General features: G+C 44.8%; 2 protein-coding genes across 2 annotated transcripts; both read left to right on the top strand.

Annotated features, from left to right (window-relative positions):
- Nucleotides 1–48: 48 nt before the first annotated feature.
- LOC118175042 (solute carrier family 2, facilitated glucose transporter member 11-like) lies at nucleotides 49–12,157 on the top strand. Its single transcript, XM_035340905.1, has 13 exons — nucleotides 49–78; nucleotides 322–372; nucleotides 3,041–3,139; nucleotides 4,117–4,277; nucleotides 4,781–4,905; nucleotides 5,800–5,929; nucleotides 6,846–6,994; nucleotides 7,794–7,981; nucleotides 8,802–8,912; nucleotides 9,334–9,435; nucleotides 9,774–9,849; nucleotides 10,183–10,310; nucleotides 11,040–12,157. The coding sequence occupies exons 1-13, from the start codon at nucleotides 49–51 to the stop codon at nucleotides 11,244–11,246; spliced, it is 1,557 nt and encodes a 518-aa protein (XP_035196796.1). The 3' UTR covers nucleotides 11,247–12,157.
- A 2,446-nt stretch (nucleotides 12,158–14,603) lies between these two features.
- On the top strand, nucleotides 14,604–23,280 carry LOC118174794 (solute carrier family 2, facilitated glucose transporter member 11-like). Its single transcript, XM_035340424.1, has 12 exons — nucleotides 14,604–14,763; nucleotides 15,731–15,829; nucleotides 16,155–16,315; nucleotides 17,187–17,311; nucleotides 17,744–17,873; nucleotides 18,502–18,650; nucleotides 19,021–19,208; nucleotides 19,807–19,917; nucleotides 20,457–20,558; nucleotides 21,465–21,540; nucleotides 22,522–22,649; nucleotides 22,960–23,280. The coding sequence occupies exons 1-12, from the start codon at nucleotides 14,740–14,742 to the stop codon at nucleotides 23,164–23,166; spliced, it is 1,500 nt and encodes a 499-aa protein (XP_035196315.1). The 5' UTR covers nucleotides 14,604–14,739; the 3' UTR covers nucleotides 23,167–23,280.
- The last annotated feature ends 4,435 nt before the right edge of the window (nucleotides 23,281–27,715 follow it).

The following is a 27,715-nucleotide window of genomic DNA, read 5'->3' as shown; positions in this document are numbered from 1 at the left end:
GATGGAAAGAGTAAAATGGTCGAAGCAAAAAGTGCTGGTAGCATCACAATGGTACCAAAATACTCAGACATTCCTTTGGTGAGGATCAGAGAGAGGACAGGAGACAGGAGGGAAGACAAGGCAGTAAGAGAAGACGCAGGGTGGAAGCTGGGCATAGACTGAAGAGACTGCCGGGGTGAGGGAGAGCCCGGCACAGACTGCCAGGGAGTGCAGGTCACAGGAGAACTGGGCAAAACGGAGAATTCCTCTGACATCCAGAGGTCCTCAGCTCAGCCACCTTTGTGGCTACTCCCCCAGTCAGCATTTTTCTGCTTTCCCCAGATCCCTGGAAAGATGGGCACCTTCTGCACCTGGCCGTATGCCACACGCCTGGTGAGGAATGACGCGCATTTAACACTTCAGAGTTAGGGACCCCATCCTACGAGTACACGTCAGAAAACACCAGTTCCAACTCCTGGCGTTTTTTTCTGCCTATGGCCTCAAATCAGGTGTCCTTACACTGATTAAGTAAAGACAAACAGTGGTTACATTTTAATTGAGCTGATTGGTTACATTTTAATTGAAGCACTTAACACGTTGGTTAATTGTTACTGAATTAACACACCTTCATAAACTGAAAAAATGTATGTCAGTTGCTTAGGTCAATTTTCTTATGCGAAGCATTAGGCAGAATTGCATCTTGAAAAGTGATTCTCAGAGACTCATGGTTCATATTGTTGCTTAAGAAACAAATCACCAAAGCCCTGTTGGACCAATTGATAACCATTGCAGCAGAGAAAAATAGTTACTGCTGCAGTCCTCAGCCCGCTGCTCTGCACAAGCCACCCCGCAGTCCCTATGCAGCTCAGTCCCAGTCTGGCTGGCTGGGATTCTTCCAGATGCCGAAGATGCGCAGATTCCCCGCCTGGGGCACTGCCAAGAGCAGCCACTCACCAGCAGAAGGACTTTCCCCCTGGGCTCTTTGAATTGCTCGTAAAACCCTTTTAACAGAAACATGTTGGAGACTGCTAGATAAAGAGGTCATTTGAGAATTATGGATAAAAGTAAATATGTCATTTTTTAAATTTACAGTCAGGATGCAAAGCTGACATTCAACTTCCCTAGCCTCTACCCTGTTACAGGGACACAGACTTGAACTTTCAGGCAGCGACCATTACCCTTGAAGAGTCAACTGACCCCACAACCCAAGTGTTGAGTGCACAGGCTTAGCCAGGCTTAGTCATGTTTCGGAGTCAGGCTTCAGAAGGCTTTACCGTGGTGAGGCTCAAAGTAACAGGACCTCCTCCTTCAGTGTGATGAGTGATTACCCAGCCTATGTCTTGGGGAGGCCAGGCCAGTCCACTCTAGTTCGTGCCGGTCCCTGGACTTTGGTTTCCATTAGTGCCTTTTCGTTGTCCTTTACTCGTCTCCTGCAGCTCTGTGTCAGCTGTCGCTTGAGCTTCTCTTCCCAACTGACCTGACATGAATGCATAGCTCACCAAAATGACCGGCAGTTTCATCAGTAACCAACACAATAATGACAAACCAATAGCAAGAACTTCATGACAAACCAAAGAGAGTGTAAACACTGAAGGAGAATGAAACGATGTGTTGAAATATTATCTCGGGCTCCTCTTTCTCTATATATAGACTGACTTTTTCCAAAGTATCTGAAGAAAGCGTCAGGAAAGACCTAGCCTGCAAGCTGAGATGACTACATTTGCGTGCAAGTTGGTATATGTTTCTCTTTTTTTCCCCCAAATAGAGTATGTTTCTTTTTTTTTCCCAAATAGATTTTTTTCAGTACAGATTTTTTTCCTTTCTGCTATTCTAAAAGATTTATTGCATAAATTAAGTACAGAAAGAAAATAAATCAAATCAAATATGGTTAAAATAATAGTACAAAGTCATAATTGAGAGATATCAAATATCTTGCAAGGAATTATTTTTAAAAATCAAAGCAAACTGGATTTGAGAGCACTTCTTTTATATTTAATGCCTGATACATGATAGAGAGAGATAAACCAAGGGAGTTCAGAACAGAGCAAGAAAACAAGGCTGCACGATTTGACAGATAGAGGAGGACCAGAGGACTGAAAAAGTCCTCCACAATAATGGAGTTATCAGTAACTAAGTATCTGAAAGATGTAAACACCGAAGGATGGAAATCAATCCTTTCTTGTCAAGGAAAAAAATACCCAGAAAAGACAAAAAAGATATTTTTTAAAAGCAATTTTAGGATGAGTATTAAATAACAATAATAATAATAAAGTCTTCCTGATTTGAAAATCTATGGGACTGGAAAAGTCACCCAAGAGATGCGACACAAAAATCAAGCAATGGTGTTCTGATACCGAATGAAGATAAGACAAAGAAATTTGCTGCAGGTGCAACACCTTGTACATAGAATGGAGTTTACTGATTTTGTTGCTGATGATCTGTCTCATGCTGATGTGTGGCATCTTTAGTAGCATGGAGGATAGTAGGAGATGTCTAGTAGCAGAGGCAACAAGTCTCACTTCTTCCTAGTGCCCTGACAAGCAGAAGATTGCCATCATTTGATTTATGAATGCACCAAATACCAGCTTTATTCAGAACCGAGTCCTCTGAAGCCAACGGTTTTACAACACGGATAAATTCGATGCCCATTGAAACAATAACATTCATCTGATTAGAAATCAGCTTGTAAATGTTTAGCAGTTATTACTCAGCAGTGCCTTTGGATACGATTTGTTCTAGAGATAAAAGTGCAGCATCATGCCATCATTGCTGGACACATCCCCGCTAGGACTCTCCGTAACGGAGCGCGGGGAGTGGGAGGGACTAGCAATCCCATGCTAGTGCCCATTAAGTTGCCCAGAGTTGGAGCCAGGAGCACTGAAGTGTGAATCTGGGTGCTGGGAGAAGTTCTCTCCTTTCCACAAATTTCTTGCTGCCCTGTGCTTTCGCTGCTGTGGTCTTCCACTGCTCTAGCTGTAAGAGTTCCCACAGGCAAAACGGGACAGCCGGGGCATGTCTGAATAGCTGCACTAACTTTCTTTGCTGTTTTTATTCCTGCCAGAAAATGAGCTACAACCTCTTCCTCCTGGCTTTTGTCCTGGGCATTGGTGGAACTTTCCAGTATGGGTTGCAGGTCTCCATTATCAATTCTCCTGCCGAGGTAAGCATGGACAGCTCAACAGCTGGGCTCTCAGCATGGGTATCAGTGTCTTCACGCATTCCTCTCTCTATTTCCAGTCACTAGTTTTTCCCTTCTGCTCTCAAAACCAGACTTGTGGCTTCCTGGTTCTCAGAGTAGCTGCCATCGCTCTTGTGTTTCATTGCTTTTTAACTTCTGTTTGGTATCACAAAACTGGGAAAGGGGAGGATGAGGAATATCTATGAGGTCAGCCATGTTTCTGTGACCAGGTTGTTCCCAGGACGTTCTGCTCTTTCCAGTGCTCAGGGACTGCTTTGCAGCAGGTCCGTGGCTATGCACACTAGGTCTATGTGAATGCCTCTAAGGAGAAACAGGACAGGGAATGGCTGTGGTACTGGAGCTGAGGTCAGTGCTGATACTGCAGCTGAAAAAGGAGAATTAGGTGAGGTGTTTGTCATCTTCAGTGGTGCCGAGGACACTGAGCTCGTAGTGTCACCACATTGCAAAGCCTCATCCTGAATGAGGACACCTTGAAGTTATCTAGAGCAGGTCAGAGAGATCCCAGAATGGTACACATCAAGGGACAAATCCTGACCTCACTGAGGTCAACTGAAGTCAAACCTGAATTTCATCCAAGGCATCAGGCAGGATGCAGAAGTTGGACAAGAGGAACAAGTGGGAATAGAGGGGAAAGCTGTGTAACAAACAGTCAGGGTCTAGCATATAAACAGAAGACCAACCTGCCCTTCTCTTAGTGGCACCCACTACTGGTATTTAATATTGACAGTTGCTGTGACTCATTGCACTGTGTTGCTACAACATGGACTCCAGTAATGTTAGTGGCAAAGTTCCCTTTCATTTCACTGGGGCTAAGATTTCAGCCAAGGTGTTGATAGAAATGTATCAAACAAGACATGTAGGTAGGTAAGAGAAGCAAAAAAGAGGTGCAATTAGTAGAAAACACACTGATTGAGTCCATTTCTGGTTTTCTTTTAAAGTACATCAAAAGTTTCATCCGTGAGGCCTGGATGAAGAGATATGGATCTTCTCCCAGTGAAGAGATCATTACTTTGATGTGGTCCTTCGTTGTGTCCATTTACAGCATCGGTGGGCTCCTGGGCTCCTTGTCTGCCGGGTATTTGTCTGTTAGGTTTGGAAGGTAGGAATAATGATTATACCGGCCTTTCTGTTTATGCCAGCACCCGCAAAAACAAGTGGTTGTCTCTTGGCAGAAATGCTGCTTGTAAAGTGGTGCTGTGAGCAGCCCAGGGCCACTTCAGATCAGTTCAGTGAAGAAAGAATGGTAAAAACAGCCAATGATCAAGGGAAATCATGCAATGGTCCTTGTAAATTCCAAAGCCAATCTAGTTCAGAAAAACCACCCAGGGAGTGCATACCTTTCAAACATGAATTTCCCAGACACCATCTCACAAAGGCTGTTCCTCACTGTAGGTACTGGCTCCAGCAGAATACATGCAAGTGGTGCTGTAGGCATGAAAAGCTCCAGCTAGTTTTTCAGTCTATGACAAAATTTTCCCATTTCCCATTTGCTTCACGGCAGCTGATCTCAGCCTTTAACCATGATACAATTTGTCACTTCTGTCCAGCCGTGAATGACACACGGGCAGTATTCATGCTCGTATTAATTTAAATGAATTCCAGGAAGAAGGTCATGCTGCTCACCAACATCCCCGTTCTGCTGAGCGCAGCTCTGATGGGACTCAGCCGGCTGTCTGGATCCTTTGAGATGATCATCATTGGCAGGTTATTAGCTGGAGTTTGTGGAGGTAAATTTGCATTCCTACATATGGGATTTAACCCTTGGGAGAGCAGTGGCTGAGGGTCACAAGGTTTTACCGGGCTGACTATATGGATTACAGATTTTCACTAAATTCTGAAGAGTGCCTGATTACTGAATGCACTTTTTACTAAGAAAACACAAACATAATTAAATTAATCATGTGTGACAGCTGCATTTCTTATTTCTTTTTATACCTTCACATCCAATTCATATAAAAAATACTACCAACTTGTGAAAAAGCCAAAGCATGTGATATTTCAGGGAGCGTGCTCACTCAACAGAAAGCTAAGCTCTGTTTTTTCTCTTGCTGCTGTTGTGGCTGACACTGCCTTCCGCATTACAGACAGGGGAATGGTTTTCAAGCCAGGCAGTTCTAATCTCCAGATCCTCAGAAGGTTACACTCTGTCAGTGTTTTGATCCCTGAGCAGTTGGATAAAGAAAATACTAACCAGCAAATGAATAAATAAATAAGTTTTAGTGAGAATAATTATTAATTAATTCACCGAGTAAATGGAATGATTGTGTTAACTTGTTGGTTTTAAGCACTAAATAAAGCCCATGAGATCCTGAGTACATGCTGACATGTCTAACCTGGGATTAAAGGGAGCAACAGCAATCCTGTTGCTGTGGCTGGAGGAGCCATGGTAAGAGAAGGCCAGCCTGATGAAGCACCGACTTCCCAGGAGAACACACTTGCTTAGTGAAATACTTAACAAAGATGCAACGCCAAGGTGTTGGGAACATATTTCATGTGAGCCAGACTCATACTCAGCCCTGTAAAAAACATCTGAGAGCCTAACCCTATATGCTTTGCCCCTCCAAAACACCAGACCGACAGGAGGTGGTACCGCCCAGTCTGACAGCCATTTGTCGCTGCAGGTTTGGGTCTGAATGTCCACATCATGTATGCTGGGGAATGTGCCCCGCAGAAGCTGCGCGGGGTGATTGCCATAACAGCTTCCACTGCCATCGCCGTCGGCAAGTTTATAGGATTTGCTCTGGGTCTCAGGTAAGGGGGTCTGAGAGCTCCTTAATTTCTTCTGTTATTAAAATACATGCACATGTCACTGCAAGCCTACAGACAGGCAAGTCAACAAGTTCTTTAGACATGTTTTCAGGGTACCCTAGGTAGCCAGACCAAATTGGCTCAGCACAAATTCCAGACTTAAGTAAATGGAAAACAGGAATCATACAAATATTTAATACTGAAGAATGATGTTGCTTCCTGGCAAACACAGATCAAAATACAGAGATGAAAACCTTTACCAGATGAGTTTTACTTTTTATTTTTTTTAGAAGGAACAGGGAGTGTCAGTCAGCCAAAACCTTCCTGAAAACACAAAAAGCAGCACACCCACTCATCAGGCACTCATGCAAAACCAGAAATCCACCATCCAGGTGGATTCCTGCCCCTCAGCCCAGGCCCTGTCTGCCTGTCCTGTGCCAAAGGCAGTCTGTCCTGCCCCCGGGCACAGGTCGTTCTGCCCGCAGTGTACTCAGAGCCGCGTTTTGGGAAGGCCAGTCCCAGGCGGGGAACCCACAGATCCCGTCTTCGTTGTAACTTGGGGGTAACTCTTTGCAGCAGAAGCAGAGGGATCAGCCACCGCAGGTTCTTTCTGGGTGCCCTGCCATGCCAGCGCTCCTCTCTGGGGGCTTGCAGGATGCAGTGAGGGTGCTGCACTCCCTGCTGAGCAACAGGTGGCAACGTCGTGTAATTCCTTGTGCTGCAGGCAGAGGCACTCTGCTCTCCCCTTCCTCCTCCCTTTGTGACTTAATTTTTCTGGACCAAGAAATGCAGGAGACGCCTCGGTGACAGCTGCCGGGACACATGCAGCAGGGCAGAGGGACCAGCCTGTGTCCCATGTGCTCACATGGCCAGTGCACAGTGATGCTCAGCTCCTCTCGCTCTGCTGGTCTGGTTTCAGAGAAGTCCTCGGGGTGGATGCTCTCTGGCCAATTCTCATGGCAGCAAACGCGCTTCCTGCCCTCCTTCAGCTTCTCACCCTGCCCTTCTTCCCAGACTCACCCCGCTACCTGCTCATCGACAAAAAGGACAAGGAGGGGTGCATCAAAGGTAAGGAAACGGGCCGCAAAGCATTCATTTTAGCAAAGTGGAAAACATGGGAAAACCCCACAGACGCCTGGAAGAGACGTTCAGTTTGGAAAGAGACTCTTGGCCTTTTGGCTCTGAAACCACCTTCAGTTTTGACAAAAGGCAGCCCCTTCTGCTTTGGTGTTAGAGCTGTCTTGGCACTAGTATTTGCTTTGTCCTCTGCCAGGATGCTCTGGGGAACACGAGCACAGAGAGTTTGTATTGCCCTCACTACAGACTGTGCCCTGAGCAGCCAGGGCATGGCTGCAGCACACCCTGGCTCAGGGTAAGAAATGGATGCTCCCTACCAGCATGCCATATCCACAAGCATTCCAGGAATTCAGCAAGCCTAACGGCAGCCACTGACATGAAGAGAGAAACAGCCACTACGGCTTTCTGGAGTATGAAGAGGGAGAACTCTGGATGTAGACTTATTTTTTATCATAGGAACTGTTTTTTCTTGTTTTGATGTGTGCCTGAGAGCTGTATGTGTAGTGGGAGGGGAGTCAGGGAAGGATTGGTGAGAATTTAGGCTTGGTTTACATTGAAACCCTGTAAACAGCTAGTGGCCAACGGTGAGGGCGTGATTAAGATTTATGAGTAAAACCAGTTCTCAATGAACTGGGCCAGCATCTAGGCTGAACCCAGATCTCTAGGAAGTTCACACAGGCAAAGAGCCTGAAGCTGAAATAAAACTGTGCAAGGCAGGGCGTACTCCCTGAATCCACGTCTCTGCTGGGGAGCGTGGACCACGAGTCACCTTCTCTTCCCGTCCGTCCAGCTGTGAAGCAGCTCTGGGGAGACGGCGACCATGTGGCCGAAATAGATGACATGGCTGCAGAGCAAGAAGCCATCCGTGGGGAGAAGGCGAAGCACGTCTGCGATCTTTTTCGTGACAAAGCTGTCCGCTGGCAGCTCATCACTCTCTTCCTCGTCTCCTCATGCATGCAGTTAATCGGAGTCAATGTGGTACGTGTGCTACTTCTCTCTGCTTTTTAGTCTGTTTACGGTTCCTTGGCAAAGAGTAAGTTCTGCAATGAGTAGTAAAATGCTGATTGCAATAGGGGCTGTGAGGAAGGGATCTGTTAGTGTTTATTATAATCTATTCCCATGGAAGCTTGGGAGCTGGGATAAGGTGAGAACTGTGTTTTAGCAAGTGTCATTTGAAGGCATCTCTCTTATGGTAACACTTTTGAAAAATCATTTTGAATTTTGCAAATTCATAAAGACTTTGAGATTTGTAAAACCCTTTGCTACCCCTCTCTTGCAGCAGTAAATATACCAAGAAGGGTCAGTATAAATTTAGCATAAGCATGGTGGAATTTCTTCTGCGTTAGGAGGACTTACATCTGGAAAAACAGTGACTATCGAAATCACTGCAGAGATTTAAAGATTCAATAGAAAGATAATTTAAACCATTTGCTTAGCAAGTACTGTCAGTATTTCTATGTGCTCCGTGTCCTGCACATGAGACACTAAAACAGGATGAGTGCTCCATGTCCTGCATGAGACACTAAAGGATGAGGAATTTTGTAACCTGTAGCATAAAACAAAGAACAGTGCTAAAAGCAAGGAAAAAAAAAAAAAGTCCGTGTGTTACTGAGTTAGAAACAGAGCTGCTAGCAAAAGCTCTTCTGCACAAATGAGTCTCGGAAATGCTGAGGATTAGTTACTGAAATCAAGATTTCCTTTTCCTAAGGCCTGATTAGTTATTATCTGTCAAAAAAGACAAAGCTAGTGTAAAAACAACCACCAAGGAACAACCTTCACATGTTTCTGTACTTTCCAGGTTTACTTTTATGCATACAATGTCTTCCTACAAGTTGGAATCTCCCCTGCTCAAACCCGCTACGTCTCCCTGGGAGTTGGGGTCACCGAGATCCTCACCACAGTTCTGTGTGTAAGTGGATCCTCAGCTGAACTTCTGCTGTAGTGCCTGTTTCCTTTCAATCTTCAGAAACTACTGCAAATCGAGCTCCAGGAATGAAACTCCTGCAACAAATCAGCAGGAGTACTTTGTACTGATCCTGCATAACAGCTCCCTTCTCAGCAGCAGAGATTCATGGCGATGAACAGTACAAACATTTCTGCTTTGCTGTCCTCCCAGCTATCCTCTGCCTGCAGAGCGCTGCCCTGGTCCTGCCCTGGCCACGCAATGCTCCCTGCAGCCCTGCACCTCCCCAGCTTGCCCCAGCACCTGCCTCTGGTGGTGCTCAGCCTCTCCTGGAGGAGCCCAGCTCCCCGGAGCCCCCCCAGCCTGGCTGCTGAGGGCTCCTCCTCATGCCCGCCCCTGGAGCTGACAGGTGTCCTCCTGGTTGCAGGGCTACCTCGTAGAGCGGGCAGGGAGGAAGACGCTGCTGTGGAAAAGCTACACGGTGATGGCCCTGGCTTTAGGGCTTCTCATGGTCACACTCACACTACAGGTAAGGCCTCCCTCGTGCATTGGAGCCGAGCATCACAGCTTCCATTTTATTCTGTGGCAGACTTCATTACTATTTCCCTTCCCCCAAAACACTTTGTCGCCGAATTACTCTGGGGACTACCCATCACACTGACAGTTCCCAGCCACGTACACAGATTCAAGGCAATAGCTTTATACAGCCCTAACCACTGCCAAGACCATCTCCTTGTGAAGCGTGTGGAAGCTGAGGACAGATGGTTGTGATACCAAATAGCAATGAAGATTGACCCTGTTTCTACGGGAGCTGGACAAATAAAATTTTAATTTCAGGTTTAATTTGCTTTTTGTTTCCCATCACAGGATACTTTCTCCTGGGTACCGTATTGCTCTGTTGTACTCATCTTTATCTACATCATGAGCTTTGGCATTGGGCCAGGTTGGTATTTCGTACTGGAGCGTTTTCATATACCCCTGCCTTCCCCACACAGCCCCAGGAGAGGCATAGCTGCTCCACAGTCAGCCTCAGTCCCTGCTCCCGATTCAGGGGGGGAGAAGTTCCAGGTCCTGGAGCACTCCACAGTGAGGTAGGAGTTACAATTTCATTTCTGACCGCATTCCTGCATGCCTTTCTCCTGAAGGAGCAAGCAGCACCTCAAACGCTTCCAGGTCAGATGAAGACATCAACTTCCATGGCGCTGTGAAGTATGAGTTACAGAGGCACCTTGCAAAATTTTTAATTTTTCCTTTTTTTCTCCAACATTGTTTTCAGCTGGAGTGTTATGCCTCCTGCCCACAGAAATATTTATTCAGTCATACAGACCAGCTGCTTATGTTTTTAATGGTGCTTCAAACTGGATCCAACTCTTCTGCCTTGGCCTTGTGTTCCCTTTCCTTGTGGTAAGCAAAGCAGGGTGTGTGAAAACTCTGGAGGAAGAGGTACGGCCCTTCTTGAACCCAGAGCCTGCTTCTCCTTTTCAACGCTCCATGCAATGGACAGAGCCCCCATTAACTGCAGTTCTGATGGTCTCTTGCTTTTTACCTAGGCAGGTAGCTGAAGTGTAGCAAACCCACACACTGCAGCTAACTGTGTGCCCTGACAGTAGCACTGGCAAACACGGAAGGGGTGACAGGCATCGACACAGCCAGAAGTCATGAGGGACTCCCTGTTTTTCCCTCCTTGTCCCGTGTGTCCTTTGGGGCTGGTGTGGAAAATGGCCGTGCCTGTAACTTGTCCCAGAGGTCTCACCCGGCACTAGTAAGTCACAGGGTAACAGAAGCCGGTAGTTTGGGGACTGTGCAAGGAGGGACAGAGATAACACACAAGGTACCTTCCCCAGTCTAGCACTGACTCAGAAGGAGTAGAGAGGAACAGTAACTGAAATGTAGCCCAGCACCTCCCCGAACAGTCAATCAACGCCATTCAATGCCTGCTGAGCCTACAGCTTCCCTCCCCAGGGCAGCAAAGGAGAATCAGCTTGCCTTAACACTCGGTGCTGTTCCCAAGGTGGCTGCAAGCAGGACTTACATCAAGTGTTTTGGTGAATAGGAAGCCAGAAATGCATATCATAAGAGAAAGCTATCTAGATGAATTTATATGAACATATTTCCTCCTTTCTTTTCCCACAGGAAGGCCTTGGCAGTTTCTGTTTCATCATTTTCCTGGCATACTGTCTGTCCATGGCTATCTTTGTTTTCCTGGTGGTGCCAGAGACCAAAGGAAAGACGATGCTGCAGATCATGGAGGAGTTCAACCGCCTGAACTGCCGTGGGAAGAAGGGACAGCCGGCCCTACCGCAGAATAACTGCTCACTGATGATTGTTACTAGACTTTAATAACGAACTCTCCAGTCCATATTTTGTTCTGAGACTGTTGTGTTCATATTTTGAAATTACAACTTTTTCTGAGCTGCTTGTGACCATGTTTCTGTGACATGCAGCATGGTATTTATCTTTTTTTTTTTCTTTTTTTTTTTTTTTTTCTTTTTTGGAGAGTATGTGTTGCCACATTTGAAGGAGAAAGGTATAAAGGACATGAAATTCCCGGGATAAAGGAGACACTATGTTAGAGAAGCATCCAAACATAGCCTGCCATCTCTAGCCAAGGTTACTGTTTTGTACGTTGTTTCTGAGATTCTTCTGCTCGGGCATACAGTGATGCACCAGTACTGAAAGAAAGCATGACGAAGAAAACAGAGCTGCAGACAAGCACGAGTAGGCTAATCCACAGCGGGTCTGTTCTCCTTCATCAGCAATGGCAACGGAGCATGTCTTCAGCCTGGAGTTACTGTGTGTCAGAGACGAGGAACGCTGAGTTTCAATGGGATTCAGTTCCCAAGAGTTTCTGGTACTGATGAGACAAAGAAGTGTGGGGCCTCTCCCAGAGAGCCCGACCTGTGTGTGTCTGAGTATTTGCTTGTCTCTCCAGGTCTCCAAGTAGTCCACATTCCCGTTACAAAATCTGGGAAAAGGGCCTCACTTTTTGTATTCATTGCTATACAACGTGACATGCCCTTGCATGTAGTGCTTTGCAGTTTGCTAATAAGGAAATAAAAAAAGCAGTGACTTGGAAAACACATCCCACTGATCGTGCCTGCATTTGGCTTTCACTGATCGAAGAGTCAGGGGCAGAGGAGAGCCCATCTCTGGGGTTGTGTTGTCAGGGTCAAGGAATCCTGTGTCTGTTCTGGAAATGAGACCTTCACTACTGGCTGTTGCAGAGTCTAAACAATGCAATAAAATCTGCAAAAGGACCCGAATGTTGAGTGGTGGTTTCTTTTGCACCCCTAACCTCCTGCTTTTTCATTGTCACACCACCCTCTAACAAGATTTGTGGCAGTGCCAAGAGCTGATACCAAAAGCAGTGGCCTTCCCTGGGTCCTGGGTTTATGTGACAAGGGTTTGGTAGTGGGGGGCTGCAAGGGTGGCGTCTGTGAGCAGAGCCCAGCAGCTGCCCCGTGTCAGACCAGGGCTATTTCCAGCAGGTTCCAAAAGGGTCAGTGCCAAGGCAGTGAAGGCAGATTTAAGGAAGGGTGAAAACACTCCTCAAAAGCAGCTGGGAGACAAGAGTGAGAAAATGTGAGAGAAACAACCCTGCAGACACCAAGGTCAGTGCAGAAGGAGGGCAGGAGGTGCTCCAGGAGCTGGAGCAGGCTGTCCCCCTGCACCCATGGGTCCTACATGGAGCAGATCTCCAAGCTGCAGCCCGTAGAGGAGCCCCCGGTGGAGCAGGTGGATGTGGCCTGGAGGAGGCTGCGGCCCATGGAGAGCCCCCGCAGGAGCAGGCCCCGGGCTGGAGCTGCAGCTCGTGGAGAGGAGCCCACGCAGGAGCAGGGGGCCTGGGGGGAGCTGCCGCCTGTGCCTTTGAAAAGAAAGGATTAGGTAAGACTTTTATCGTTAAAAAAAGTCTTAACTTGGCCTGGTCTTTCTCAACCTTACTGGTTTGCAGTGAGGAGTGGTTTTGTGTCTTTTAAGTGTCCTTTAAGACACTCATTTCCTTATACCCATCTTCTACAGTGTCATCTTGCTCAGCATGCCTGACTTCTTCCCCTCTCCCCCACTACTAGTAAGTACTGTCTGCTAAAGGGAAATCATGGTAAATCATTAATGCTGCCATAAACTAGCATGTATTGGGAATAAAGGTTAAATGAGCACTTCGGGAATTTGCAGTGCATCCATTTGATTTCCAGGATCACAAACGTGCAACATATGGCATCTTTGGAAATAAATCCCCTGGTGACAAGGGTATCAGGTGAACTACTTCCTTGGTATGGAATAAGCACGTTCCTTGTAATGCTCTAATCTTAGGTGAAAAGACATCCCTTCTTGGGGGACTCCACTCCAAGGTGTCTGACCCTATCCCCAAATGGTTTGCTGTTAGCCTGGCAGACCCCCTTGAGAGGGAAAGGAAAAATAAGAAAAGACCTGCAAGGGGCCCCTGCAAGGGTCCGGCATGAAAAGGTCTGGAGACAGACGCAACATCAGCTTTGACACAAGAAACAAAAGAAGTTAAAAGGAAAGGTGGAATTTGTAAGAAGCGAGACAAAACCTAAATAAAGACAGGGATTTTTCAGTAGTAATTGAAGAGAAAGGTGGATTCTGAGGTGCTTTGGAAGTGAGAACGGTTGAAGAGTCTGCGCCTGAGGGGAAGGAATGAAACACGCTGCTACAGCTGATGCGGAGGTGATGCTGATTTCAGGGAGGATGCGAACAGAGCGGGTGGACAGAGGAACTACTTCACCGCACTGATGTGCCACGAGGCACCCAGGCAGAGGCTTTGGAGAGAGCGTGACGGGGCTGCCCAGCTGGAGAAAGGTCAAGGTGTGACTCAGCAAGCTCGCTGGGGCTGCGGGCACGGGGACACGCGTGCTGAGCTGCTGGTCACTGCCATGCGACAAGCACTGCTCAGCAAAGCTTCTCTTGTCCTCAGAGCTGCCACCCCTTCAGCACTAACCACTGACGGCTACATCGTTGTAGGATGCTGTGTTGTACTTCACGTAGTATGAAATGGTCTGTGTAGAAGCCTGAAGGAATGAAGAAGGAATTTGCACTCTTTGAAAATAGTGAAGTCTTCTGTTGAGTCAAAATAGTTTTTTTTTCAAGGTGGAAAGTACTTCTTAAAGTCAACCCTCAAGCCAGAGCAGAATGAGCTCCCTGCTCTGGCACATGCGCAGCTATCTCTGCTGTTGTAAATAGGTAATAGTGGTTAGCAATTGGTCTGAGTAGTTGGAAACAGTGTGAGCCTCGAGATAGAACTGGGTGTTCGCAAGGACCAAGGCCCCTTCCCCATGCCAATACTCAAATACTTCATGTCCTGCAACTGGGAAATTGCTCAAATTTCAAACTTCAAACTTCAACTGATGGAAAATCTTGTAGTGTGCAGAAAAGCAGGCAGCACAGCTCAGTGCTGATACTCAGTGGTGTATCTCTGTGGTAGGCTGGGAGGAGCAAACACACTGCCTACGCTGCTGTCAGAGAGGGAAGGCAGTCTGCTGCCCTGAGGGAAAGCTGCTAACACCGCCCGATCCCCACAAAACAGGAACACTCGGTCGCTTTAGCAGTGCAAATAAGGGGGAGCACTCCCGATACCAGGACAAACATTTACCAATGTTGTAATCAGCTTGGCATATCCGAGTCTTGGAATAATTAAACCAGCAAAAAGAGCCCCTGGCCAGTGATGGAGGAGGACATAATTCACTAGAAGGCACATAGTTAGAATTTAACTTCTGTGCTATGATCCCATCTTCTTATAATCTAAGCATAGAACACATATCACTCAATCTGACAGACGTGACAAGGGCTCTCAGAGCAGGCAGGTTTTCAGGGGGAAATGGCTGGTTTCCTCTCAGACCTGGTGAGTATCCAACTTCTTGTCTTCTAGCCCTAGTCACCGATAGCAGCATAATCTTTAAAGATTACAGAAAAAGGGAATCAAGCAGTAATAAAAATGAACAGAGCACATGCTGGGGACAACATTGATTCAGCAGGAAGACTGGCTACACAGCATCTTCAGAAAATATATTCGAAATACCAAAGAGAGGGGTTTGAGAGAGGACCTGGGAAACCAGGAAAGAATAGGCATTTTGAGGAAAACGGACAAAAGAATAGTATGGAAGAGACAAAAAGGAAAAAATCTCCCACTGTACTGCCCTGCACTCTTGAGGACATTTGAGGATACTCATCTGTTTGCAGTGTGACCTGACTAAATGCCTGAAAACACATGTGCTTGTGTAGGGTGCTCTAAAAGTCAGTGTACAGCATGGGAACACAGCATTTCAAACAGGAGTTGTTCAAGTAGGGGCTCTGAAGATGCAGATTCCTATGGGAATAATAAAAGTGAAATTAAAAAAAAAAAAAAAAAGTTTTAAGAGGACAGACTTGATTATTCCCTGGAAGCTGGTGAACGAAGTCTCCAAGAAGTTAAAGCTGAGGGGAAAAAGGGATTCAAGAAAGGTGTGGTTTCTTACTAGTACAAAAGCAAACACAAACTGTCTCAAAAAGGCTTTTATGATTTTTTATTATTTTTTAAAATTTCTGTGGCTGGCAAAATGAAAAGAATTAAGACCGCATCTTTCCAGGCTGTTAGTAACAAGGAGAAGAACTTAACGGGATGTGTGGATTTGCATCTTTACTATTTCCCAGCGAGTTTGCTTCATTATTGAAAAATATAATTTGTTGTTGTTTTGTTTTGTTTATTTTTTTCTTTATAATGGCTTTTTAATCATGGAGATGTAAAGATGTCATATCTTAAAAATTAACTCACGGTTCTGAAAGCCCTGCTGGTATCACGAACTTAGCATGTCTTTCATCATCTTTGGCAGGTTCAATACCGGAAGCTATTGCTGATGATTTTGGTGCTAGGAATTGGTGGAACCCACCTATCTGGTTTTCAAATGTCTGTGATCAATTATACTTCTCCTGTAAGTAAAGCTCTCGCAAAAGCAAATCTGTAACTGCTTTTCATGGGGCTAGGCCTTACACCTTGAAGATACTCTAAAAATATTCTTCTATGGTACTATTTGAGTTTATCCCCAGCTCTTTCCCATCCCTTACCATCATAAGAAATGTTACACAGTTGAATGGAGGGACTATGGAAGTCTCGGTGGTTTCTTATTCGTGTTTTTTTTCTTTTATACAACATCTCAACATAACGACTAGTAACGTATCTTTTCAAAATTATAAACATAATGAAGAAGTAGTGTGATTAGTGCCTCAGAGGAATAAATATCTCTTTTTCCGTCCAAGTACATTCAGAAGTTTATCAACGAAACCTGGCTGGAGCGATATGGTTCAGCGCTGCATCAGGAGACGCTGACATTACTATGGTCCTTCATCGTGTCTATGTACTGTGTGGGGGGAATGATAGGATGTCTGTGTAGTGGGTACCTGACTGCAAAGTATGGAAAGTAAGTATATTTCCCAATGGTTAGCTAATTAGGGATGCCACAAGGGAAGCAATTAACTATTACTCACCTAATATAATAGATGTTGGAATTTTCACTTCCCTGTCTTGGTACAGAATTAACCCTACTCAGCATGTATAACTACACCTCAGTACATCACAGAGACAAGAACAGGCGCCTGTTTCTGGTTGCCTTTTCACAGATTTTGGTGCCACACAATTCCTATACATTTGCTGAAATTTTAGTAGAATCACTCTCTGAAATTTCTTTATTGAGCAATAATGTCCTAGGGAGCCCAACAATGCTGCAGGTGTGCAGAAGGTGATAGATATTCTGTAGGCAAAAGCTTTTTCTTTTCTTATCTTTTTTTTTTTTTTTTTTTAATTGATTGCAGTTCATAAAATAAGTGTGCAGGTTCATTCCTCTGTAAGAACAGTCAGAGTTTCAGCAAAGATAAGCAGAATCTCTCACACCATGTTCAGAATCCTCTTTTTGATCTCAAGGTGGATAGCGAACCTATCTCTCTGTAACGCTGGATTTGCCTTGTTCAGGGGACAACTGCAGTGTTGGGGATGGCCCAAAGGAAAGTAGTGAAAATGACCATTCCTTATCAGTGTCTACCTTACAGGAATTTCCTTCAGCCTCACAGTGTGCTCATATGGTATTAGCATAGAAAAGAGGAGTCTAATTTCTCCCTTTTCACTCTCCTGGGAAGACATCAGACCTTTTCCTAATCAGATATCGTTGCCCTATAAGCAATGGATTTTCAGATGTCCATGGTTTAGCCCATAAATCCGGAGGAGAAGATGCAGCCATTAGTTAACTATGACAAAGTACAACATGGATCATACCCGCATGTTGTTTGCTGTTGCAGGAAGAAATGTCTGCTGTTCAATGATGTGGTCCTAATAGTAGCCACACTGAACACTGGCTTCAGTAGGAGAGCCAAATCCTTTGAGATGATCCTGATTGGGCGCTTCCTCGAGGGCATCGGTGCTGGTAGGACTTCCCACTACTCCATGTTAATGTGACTTCTTTGGGGTGGATACAGAAATCTTCCTGCTGGGAGTACCCGGGCATGCACAGTGACCCCAGTGGAACAAGGAGCAGATTGGGAAAAGGTAAGAAGATCATGCCTCGTGGCGAGGCAGCAGGCTGCACAAACCCATCGCATAGTCCAGTTTGTTCCCTGGGCAGGGACAATATAATGCTGAGCTGTCCTTTTCTTTCAAGAGGTCTTGCTGAGAGGGATACCTGGTGGATTAGCTAAACATCTCACAGTTGATGTAGATTTTCAGACTACTTACTGTGGAGGATATATAGCAAACAGTTCAGGAGGGAGATGAGAGCTACCTTTGGCTGAAGGCGAAATGGAAAGGGACCCTCTCTCTCATTTTCTGTAGCTTTAGTTATGTTTTGTCTTCTCTTTAGGAATACATATGAATGCCCATGTTCAGTATGCAGGGGAGATCTCACCTAAGAAGTTCCGTGGATTTGTAAATGTGACCTCCTCTGTGTTTCTTGCACTTGGAAAAGCTGTAGCAAGAATTCTTGGATTACGGTACTTGTGCTGCTCCTTCTGGTCCTGTTTTCTATTTGTCTTCTGTATGGCAGGAAAGTGCTGTTCTCCCAGTCCTAGAAACAGACACACACTGAAGGTGGACTTTTACCTTGCTTAGCTACAGCTGTCAAAAAGGAAACATCTGCTCCATGCCAGTCACTGAGGTTCCCTTGTCAGTCTCTGGGGCAAGAAAGACCCTTCTCTTGAGAAAGGATGAGTCCATCTTTGAAGATGCAGTCTCTGCTGAAGTTAATAAGAAAAAATATGTAAATACACTCTTAATAAACCTCTGAGACCTGATAATTCTGCTAATTCCTTGATAATCTCATGCAGAATTACTGTATTGGTTCAGACAGCTGTTGTGGGAATATCCAAACTCCACTGATATTTAGAAAATACTCAAATTTGGAGAAAAATCTCAATCTTGCAGTAGAACTAAGGTATCAGTCTGTTTTCCTTTCCCTAGTCTAAACATCTTTTATTTCAATTTATTCTTTACAGGTATGTCTCTATATGTACACATATAGATATAGTTTCCATCTTGCTAGCTTAGGATCCAGAAAATACCAGACTAAGTGTAGAATGGAACTGTGGTGGCCTATACATACACTCTTGTGTGCCTTCATAGAGATCTTTTAGGAACTGAAGACATGTGGAATGTGCTGTTGTCCTTCTCTGGGTTGGTGGCATTGATTCAACTGCTCTTTTTGCCATTCTTTCCTGAGTCACCTCCCTATCTCTTGCTTCAAAAAGGAGACAAGGATGGTTGCTTGAAAGGTAAGAGAAAATTTTAGATCTCTAATTTATTAGACTGTAACTCTTGGGAAGGTGAACCTAATAGAGGGAATTGGCTTTTCTGTTGTACAGCCACAGATTTCCTGATAATTACACGATAAGAGATCTTGCAAAGATCATAGCATAAAATTGTATTACGCTAGAAAAAGAGGAGTCATCAGAAATATTTACGATCTACCTTTAAATACTACAACAAGCTCAAAGCCATTTTCCAGGACAATCTCAGTATGTTCCAGGAAGCTGTGTTTTAGTTCTTTGCCCAGTGACTGATGAATCAAGGCATGGACTCAACTGCAAATGACTAGTGGATTCAGATGATGGAAGAATATACTTTGTTCTGTCTCTTCTGTAGCCATGAAGCAACTCTGGGGAGATGAGAATTATCACACAGAACTTGATGACATGATGAAGGAAAAGGCTGTAACAAAAGGCACCAAAATAATGAATGTCCTAGAGGTGCTGAGAGAGCCATCCGTGCATCCGCAGCTGTGTACCATGCTCCTGCTTTTACTGAGTCTGCAGCTCTGTGGCCTGAGTGCAGTTGAGTATTCCTGTATCCATGCTTACATCTACTGTTAAGTGCTCAGTCCATCAGGGGCTTTGCAGAAGAGCAGCTTCTGCTTAACAATTGTAAAAGGCCTACAGAATGAACTGTTGGAATAATTATGTATGGTCTGCTATGACTGAAATTTGAATGGTCTGAACTTTTGGGTAGACCTGTGCGGTGTCAAGAGTTGGACTAGATGATCCTTAAGGGTTCCTTCCAACTCAGGATATTCTATGATTCTATGATTCTAAATTTGCTTTCCTTCACTCCCTGTCTTCCCTGTCTTGTCCCTTCACTTTTCCTCTTTGCCATAACATCTTTCTTCCATGCTTTACAAGCAGTATGATCCTTTCAACTCTTCTCTCTCTCTCTCTTTTTTTTTTTTTTTTCCCTGGACTTTCAAATCCCTTTTCTCCATCTCCATTAGCCTTGCAATTTTTCACATCTCAAGCAGGTATGTCACCTCTGCTAAGCCTCAATGCTATACTGTTGCTATTACAGTGATGACAAATACAGTTCTAGGTGATGCTGGATAAGCACATATTACATCTATTGACTACACTTCATTTTAAAATGTTTCTTATTGATCAGATCACCTTCTACACCACGGAAATTTTTCAGACAGCCAACCTCCAGGAAAGCATAATTCCATACGTAGCTCTAGGAGTTGCAACCTGTGAGCTCATCTCCATCATCTTCTGTGTAAGTCAGACTCTGCTGGGGCTTTAAGAGTTCGAGTACACGTGATCTGAGTCTATTCTCCTTTAAAGTAAATGAATCTTCACTTGGTGAGCCAAAGGATTTTTCTGTGGCACTACATAAGGCTGTAAAGCGGTTGATACTGTCCCTGACAAATTTCTTTCCATCTTCAATCTTCATACTTTCTTGTAAAAATACCTCTTATTCATATTATTCATACATATATAAATGAAATATCATTCAAAGATAAATGTTTGCTTATTTCCATATATCTGTGTATATATATATGTATTTTTTAATGGAATCATTGCATGCTTCCATTGACTACAGTGTTCATGAAAAAGTAGCTGCAATGCTCAGGCAGCGATGGTTTCATAGCGTCAGAGAGGCTAGAAGGAACTCCATAACAAGCTTGGTACTAACAAGATTTCTGTTCTCTAAATAAGAACTGAAGAAAAAAAAGCTTGATTTGCTGGAAGGCTCACAGCTGGACTTGGCCATGCTTCCAGTGATATGTTTGTTGTTTTTTTCCTACCCCTCAGAGCTCCATTATCGATCGTTTTGGACGCCGGATACTGCTGTGGGGTGGTTATTTGTTGATGGCACTGATACTGGTGTTGCTTGAAACAAGCCTTCTGCTGAGCGTAAGCAAATGTCTAGGGGTGGACCTGCATCTGAAATCTTTGTGCAGGACAGCAGATAGTCAGCCTTAGTTCTGACGTCCAAAAGAGCAGGTCAGAATATCTTCTGAACACAAATTCACAGCCCATCTTGCAAGGCCTTTATCTTTGTCCTGTCTTGTATTTCATCCTTTTAACCAATCTTTCAAACAGTCAGTGAAAACCATTTTGTAAAACCACCAGCCTGGCGTAGCTTTCCTCCAGCTCTGCCTGCCTGATCTCTCTGAACCTCTCTCATTTGCTGCCCTTTAAACACCTAGATGAGCATCTCTGTTGTCACCGTTCCCATTTGCTATCCCACGCCCCCTGCAACAGAAGCCGTGCGCACTGCCCCTTCCCACCACCATTTTCCACCCTCGATGCCTGTGATCCAGCTGGATACACAGCGTGCAGCACTCGAGCTACTTCCAGCCTGGATGGCGGAGAGGACTGAGGAACCCAGTGTCATGCCTTCCATATTTCCAGTGTTTCGTCCTGTATTGCAGTCTTTGTCTCAGCTCACAAACTATCTTCTCTCTGTTTCAATCTTCTGATTCACACGATTTAAACATTTCTCTGAAATTGTCTAAGAAAATTAGATAATTAGGTCGAAGCAGTTACACTTTTCCCCATGCTGTAATTATCTTGGAATTTGTTACGTGTTTTTCAGATCAGGGTGCAGTGTAACTCCCCTCTGTGGATAGGACACTGCAGGCTACTTTTGGCCTTCCGCTATTCTGTACAGAGATAAGTAGTTGTAGTGAGCATCCATTACAGAGCCCAGAACTGTGGGCTTTTTCATCAGCACCGCTTCTCCTGTATGTTTAGATCGGCTGTGCTATAGCTATAAAATTAATTGTCATTCTCATTCCTCCTTCTGCCCTTGTCTAGGATCGGTTCCTCTGGATGCGTTACTGCAGTGTTATTCTTATCTTTTTATTCATCATTGCCTACGGGATAGGACCAGGTGAGTATAACACAAGTAGCAACAGCAAACCTTGGACCACAAGGGAATGCACAGGCCATGGATGAATGGGAAAGAACTAGACTGAATGCATCATCGTAAAGCAGCAGCTTAGTTTGGACTGATGGGGGAGCTCCAACTTCTGGTGAATTAATAACTTGAGGAATTATTTTTTTAACAAATTACTTCAAACAATTCAAACCCTGATGTATCAGGACTCTATATCCTCACACCAAATTGCAGGTTCAAGGCAAATAAATACTTATTAAAAAATCACTAAGGCTTGATTTGGAAGGCATGAATGCTGTTCAGTGCATGCAGGCTCATCTGGTCCATCTCTGTCTCTGCCCCTTCAAAAATATCAGAGTTCTCCCAACTCACCTATAAAATTTAACTCCATTAAAGAATACCTGATAGTGCACACAGTCTGTCTCTTCGCATTTCTCTGTCTTTTCTCATCCACTCTTAATCACCTACATCAGTAATGCCAGAACCAAATTTACAGCTCTCTATTATGATTTCACTCACTTGAAAGCAATATTTACTCTGAAATTTCCCTGTGTAAACACTAGTTTTAGGTATGCAGTCTCCAAACGCAAATGTCAGCCTTTACTATTTTCAGGGCTAAATATGAGGACTATGAATGTCTTGAAAACCTAACAGAATTCCCATGGGCAGTGGAGAGAAATAGACCCTTAGGGCCATTCATCTCCGTATTTGATAGGTCTTAGGTGGATAGAAAGCGCGTTTCTGGGATGTCCATCTCTCTCCATGGACCGTTAGAGAGGTTGGTGGGTGAATTCAGGGCGGGGTGGCTGTGCTGCCCAAATACACGTGATCACACAGCAGCCTGACTTTACTGGGGCACTGTTTGACCAGTGACTTCAGTTTATTCCTTTTGGGTAAAGTGGTTAACCAAATCCCCACAGGAGAGCACAAAACACACAGCAGTGTTTTTGATTGCTTTTTATGTTTTTTCCTCAGCTGGAGCCGTTGCATCTGTCATGAATGAAATCTTCACCCTCTCAACAAGGTCTTCTGCTTTTGTAATTGGTGGAATCGTCATTTGGCTAGGCCTCACTTTCACTGGAATGCTTTTCCCCTTTGCTGTTGTATGTAATTTGATTCAAATCTCTTCTTTGACTCTCTCAATTTAAACTGGTTTTCTAGGCTGGTCTGGACAGGAAGCGAGATGAAATCCTTGTAGATGATCAAAGCTGTGAATTCCTTACTGTTACTGGCACGCGGAGGTCATTCATATAAAACACTTCCCTAGAGTTCAGACATCCTCTGCTGCCTTGAGAATAGACTGAAAAGATAAACTTATTCCTCATCTCAGAGGGCAAACAGAGAATTTGCAAGAATCAGTAGGAGAAAGTGTTGTCAGGGAAATCACTCATCTTACTCTGTTTTTATCTCCAGATGGTTCTTGGTCCTTTTTGCTTCCTCATCTTCATTGCTGTCTTGGTCACTGCAGCAGTTCTCATCTATCTGTTCCTCCCAGAAACAAAAGGGAGGTCAATCTCCGAAATCACGGAAGAATTCAAAACACGCCAATTTAAGAAGAAAAATCATCGGATGGCAGAGAAGAACGCTGCTGAAGAAAGGACATTCTGCACCAAGCTCTGATAGGCCACCATAAACAACTTCTGCTGACAAAAAGCTGTATCTCAGGAAGCGTACTGAAAGCTAACCTTTAACACGGACCTTTCTCAATAAAATATAATACAAAAAGTATCCACAGATAGCTTGTCATTAGTGCAAGTAGTCCTATTTTTGGTTTTGCTTTTCAGTGCCTCTTTCCTATAGCAGGAAGATATTCATAACCACGTACACTTCTCAGAACTGGCAGGGGGAAAATATTTTCAGGCATACCACACGGGTTTTATTTCAAGTCTTTCTCATTTGCTGTCATTTTAAAGAAGCAAGATTTATCTTGATGCTTGTTGCTTTGTAAGAAAGCTCTGCTCAGGATTAACAGCAAGATGAAACATAAACATAACTCCTGCAGACAATTTTCATGTCATCTATTTATTATACCTCACTGTAAAGAACCCAGTACTGAGGATGAACACTTCAAATGAACAAATGCCAGGTAGAATAACAAAAGAACTTGATTTTGTTCTATTTACCAGATATATTCAAGCTACATGTCCTGATTGTTTCCATAATGATTGTCAGGGCTCAGCCCTGATCTCTGAGCAACTGGCACAGAACCCTCACCTGCATCCTCTGGAGCAAACTGGCTGCACCCTCCATGTGTAGCAGGTGTAGCAAAACCCGGAGCAAGTTTTTGTAGTGTAAGCAATCCTGGTTGCCTCAAGGAGGGCACTGTTTAGCCACAAGGATACAAGGCAGTGCTGAGAGCTGAAGAGCACACACTTGGAGCGAGACAGGGAATGAGACACTTTGCAACAGTACCGCGAGAGCAGGCACTTCGAAAACTCAGCCCACTTTATGAACAATTAACTGCTCAAGACAAGAAGCAGAAGCTGCATGGCAAACGTCTGCTAGCTGGGTGCTGGATGAGGACACACCACGCTCCACCAGTGCCCATCAGCAGGCAGTGCTGCACTTCACTGCTGTGCTCCTCAACCCCCGGGCACTGCTGCTGGCTCAGCCCTGTTAATCCTGCTGACCACCGCAGCATTTAATCCCTTCTCTCCCCAGACTGCTCTACCTTTGTATAAGAGTAGTGTTTAGTTTTCCATTGTCTGTCACAAATACCAATAGCATACCAACAAATGCCTCCTGTTTAGTAGGACCGTAAGTCCTGTCTGTCTGCAGTTTAACTGTCCACATTGATTGTTACTGTGTGGGAGCTCTGAATCACTGTTGAATTTGGGGGAATTTTCTATTTAAAAATTTCACACAATGTTTTGCTACTTGTAAAGGAATAGCTGCAGAAGCAACTCTGGTAATAAAGCACCAGTGCATGTTCCAGCAACTAAAACCTGATTTAGATTTAATATTCTTCTGGCTGATGGAAATCTGCCAGATCTTCAGCACATACAGAATAGAGAACCCTCTGTTGTCACCTTGGTCAGTGCCACTTTGGCTTCGCTGGTCCTTTCACAGGACCCGGTGCCAGCAGCAGCACAGTCACTGCAGAGGGCCGCTCATCATGCCATGCAGCGCATGGAAGCGGGAGTCTTGAAGCCCTCTGTTCCTCTCGTAGGAGCTCCAGCCAAGCTCAGTCTGATTTAGCTCCACTGTCTCCTGCAAGAAGCCAGTCTTTTGTGGGCAGTCTTGCTGGGCACCTTCCCTGCCCGGCTGAAGGATCCTCCCCATTTTAAGCATTCATCCTCCCAGGATCCGCCAATCCAATGTGCCGAACTGAAGCCTGCTCTCCCCAGAGCTCGCTATTGCTGCATCTCTTGCAGTTACTGATAAACCAGATTGTACATGATTAACTCACCAGTATTAATGTTTGCAAGTTGTTTTAACCCCATGCCAAGGCCTCTTGCTTTCTCATACTTCTGCAAGCAACATCTTAAGTTGCTGTTAACTACTCACTCTGCCTACCTTTTACCCAAAAGGAGGGATAAAGTGAGAAAGCTAGGTTTTTTCTCTTATCTTTCTTGTTTTGTACCACTGCTTCAGTGTCACTGCCATGCCCAGCACCTCCAAGAAGAAGCTGGCAATTCAGGTGCCACCCAGCCTTCCTTATTTCAGCGCAGGCACATGCATCGGGGCCAACATCACTGTTACAAGCCTGCATCTGGCATCCAATGAAACTGAATATGAGAAGAGGCATGACAGTTAGTGTGTCAGGGTTATGCTTGTATTTTTCAGAGATTACAATCTGTAAATATTATGGCTTCAGTAGCTGCTGTTGTCAGCCTTCTTATCCTGTATTTTTGCTTCTTTTCTTGGTTTTGCCTTGACGCAGTGGGGCTAGAATAGGAGCAGCAATAGTGAAAGGAGAAAGAGAAATGCTTCATGCGATTTCCCTCATTTTTACTTTTTCCATTGAAGAAATTCACCCACCATTAACACTTCTATTTTCACTTCTGTAGGTCCATCAGCAAGTGACAATGTCAGGTGTATTCCTTGTTTTTTCTGGACCGCAACTGACTTTCATCAGATGGTGACCAGGACTGAAACGTTAAAAGTGAAAGCAGTTTCTTTCTGTAAAAAGCATGTGAAAACTTCTTAAAAGACACTTTCTACTTCTAACCCACTCTTGAAAAGAAGTATTTTCTCAGCAGGCAGCAGACAGGACAGGTCACTAGTGGAAATATGGCCCATTTGCCTGCTTGCAGTCCTCATATTGGAGGTGATATCACACATGCAGTTCGTTGTTCCCAGTGCAAGTTTTTCTGTTGTCTTTTCTAGTCCTACTTCTACATTCCTGAGGCAGCTGGGTTTCAAGAGAGTCGTATTCTGTCCACATCACTAGGGGTTGGCCTGTGCATTTCTCTCCACCGTGCTGTGTAAGCTGCACTACATCAGAGTGTCCCTAAAGGCCCAAAAGGCCCTCCCAGGCCTTTACCACAGAGCGGTGTGGCAGGAAGATGCTGCTGTGGAAGGGCTCTGTGGCCTCGGTGCTCTCTGTCTTGCTGACATTACATAAGTAAAGCGAGAGCAATCGTGGAATCCAAAGGAGAGTGGGAGGAGAATATATTGTAAATAGGACTTCTGCGTGGAGAAAAAAAAAAAATCAGGTCTGATTATTTAGGGGAAAGCAGAAACGAGGAGAGAACTGAGTGTCTCCTTTTCCCCAGTCATCTTTGCATTCCAGATTCAACAGAGCAGTTTTCTTGTGTCACAGGGTATGCAATTGTCGCAGCCTCAGTTACTCATTTGGTGTTCTGACTTTTAGCCCCTTTCCTACCTCTGCGACCTTCCCCAGGACCTGGAGAAACGTGCGGTGCGGCACGACCACAGCAGAATGCAGCAGAGGTGATATACGCTAGCTGGCTTTTGAAGCAGGGCACAGGGCACAAGCAGAAGCCAAGAGCCTGTCCTCACTGCTTGATTCCTTAGAGAGAAAGGAACAGCAAAAGTCTCCTGAGCACACTCTCTCCTAAAATGGCTGCTAAGGTGAACCAGTACCATGCTATAAAGTCTGAGCTGTGTGGCTCAGGATCACCAGAAAGATGCAAACGTGAGAGAAATTTGATTGTGAGCTAGTGGAATAGGTGCTATTTGAGATCCTCAGCAATTATTTTGCAAGGAGTGTAGGAATCATTATAACATAAAAACCTATGCTTCAATACAAATTGAGAAAAATCATTATGTAATACAAATGAAACATTTACATTTTAAAACAATAAAAGAATCAGTCAATAGCTATGTGATGTGCATTTTTGTACAACCAGAAAGTTACAGTTGTTGGCATTCAAGAGAAGATACAAAAATGCCAAATCATTCTGACCACTACCACAAGCCAGAAAAAACAGCATTTGCTGTGCCGTTATATAGGCAATAGTTGGAATTACAACAGTAACCAAGGTTTTATTATTAACGTGTATTTTTTCTCATTTCTTTAGACACACAGTATTTGCAGTAAAACCCTCTGTAAATAATTGCATCCTGTGTTTTATGAGCTAAAAGTACGAGTCCTGAGGGTGAGCTTAGGCATTTACTGAGGGCTCTGGCATAACCCCATTGTCACATCTGCCCCCACACCAAGCCTTGGGGCTGGGGGAAAGTTCCCCGGCCTGGCCAAGAGAAAGCAGGAGGCTTTGAAAGGAGGAACAGCACACAGCATCAAACAAACACGAGAGCCCCAGGCGCACCTCTCTTCCAAATGCTGTCTCTAGCCGGAGCCACGCAGAGTCACAGTTTGGGAGCCTCTGGGGACCAAAGGTGACTTCTCAGTGGCTGCAACACCAGGTTTGGAGTTCTGTGTCTGTAATGCTCAAAGCTGAAGCGAAGGGATTAGGAGCCCAGCTGCACCATCCTAACTCATTAAGAGGTACTTACTCACTTGGCTGACTCTCATGAGGAAGTGGATCACACAGTTACCGCCTGCTTCAGCACCGAGCTCTGCTCCAAAAGCCACTGCCAGGGCACAGTTATCAACTGGAGCCTTTTCACCCCTCCTGGCCAACAAAGCCCTCATAACCACCAGACAAGAAACACCCTTCCTTGGCACAGTCTAACCAATACATAAAATCAGAACAGCTGAATTAAGCTTTGAAATTTGCTACTTGTATCTCATGCCTATTGA

Source organism: Oxyura jamaicensis, chromosome 15 (genome assembly GCF_011077185.1).
Source record: "Oxyura jamaicensis isolate SHBP4307 breed ruddy duck chromosome 15, BPBGC_Ojam_1.0, whole genome shotgun sequence".
In the NCBI taxonomy this organism is placed as follows: Eukaryota; Metazoa; Chordata; class Aves; order Anseriformes; family Anatidae; genus Oxyura; species Oxyura jamaicensis.
The sequence above is the reverse complement of the archived record's forward strand: the minus strand, read 5'-3'. Positions and strand labels throughout refer to the sequence as shown.

What these genes read in the sequence shown, in the direction of transcription:
- LOC118175042 (XM_035340905.1), top strand. Translation starts at nt 49, where the DNA reads ATGGTACCAAAATACTCAGACATTCCTTTG. An exon ending in GAGCTTTGGCATTGGGCCAG is followed by an intron (nt 9,850 to 10,182) that starts GTTGGTATTTCG and finishes CATTGTTTTCAG; the next exon opens with CTGGAGTGTTATGCCTCCTG. An exon ending in TTGTGTTCCCTTTCCTTGTG is followed by an intron (nt 10,311 to 11,039) that starts GTAAGCAAAGCA and finishes CTTTTCCCACAG; the next exon opens with GAAGGCCTTGGCAGTTTCTG.
- LOC118174794 (XM_035340424.1), top strand. Translation starts at nt 14,740, where the DNA reads ATGGCTGGTTTCCTCTCAGACCTG. An exon ending in AGCTCTGTGGCCTGAGTGCA is followed by an intron (nt 19,209 to 19,806) that starts GTTGAGTATTCC and finishes CTTATTGATCAG; the next exon opens with ATCACCTTCTACACCACGGA. An exon ending in TGCTTTTCCCCTTTGCTGTT is followed by an intron (nt 22,650 to 22,959) that starts GTATGTAATTTG and finishes TTTTATCTCCAG; the next exon opens with ATGGTTCTTGGTCCTTTTTG.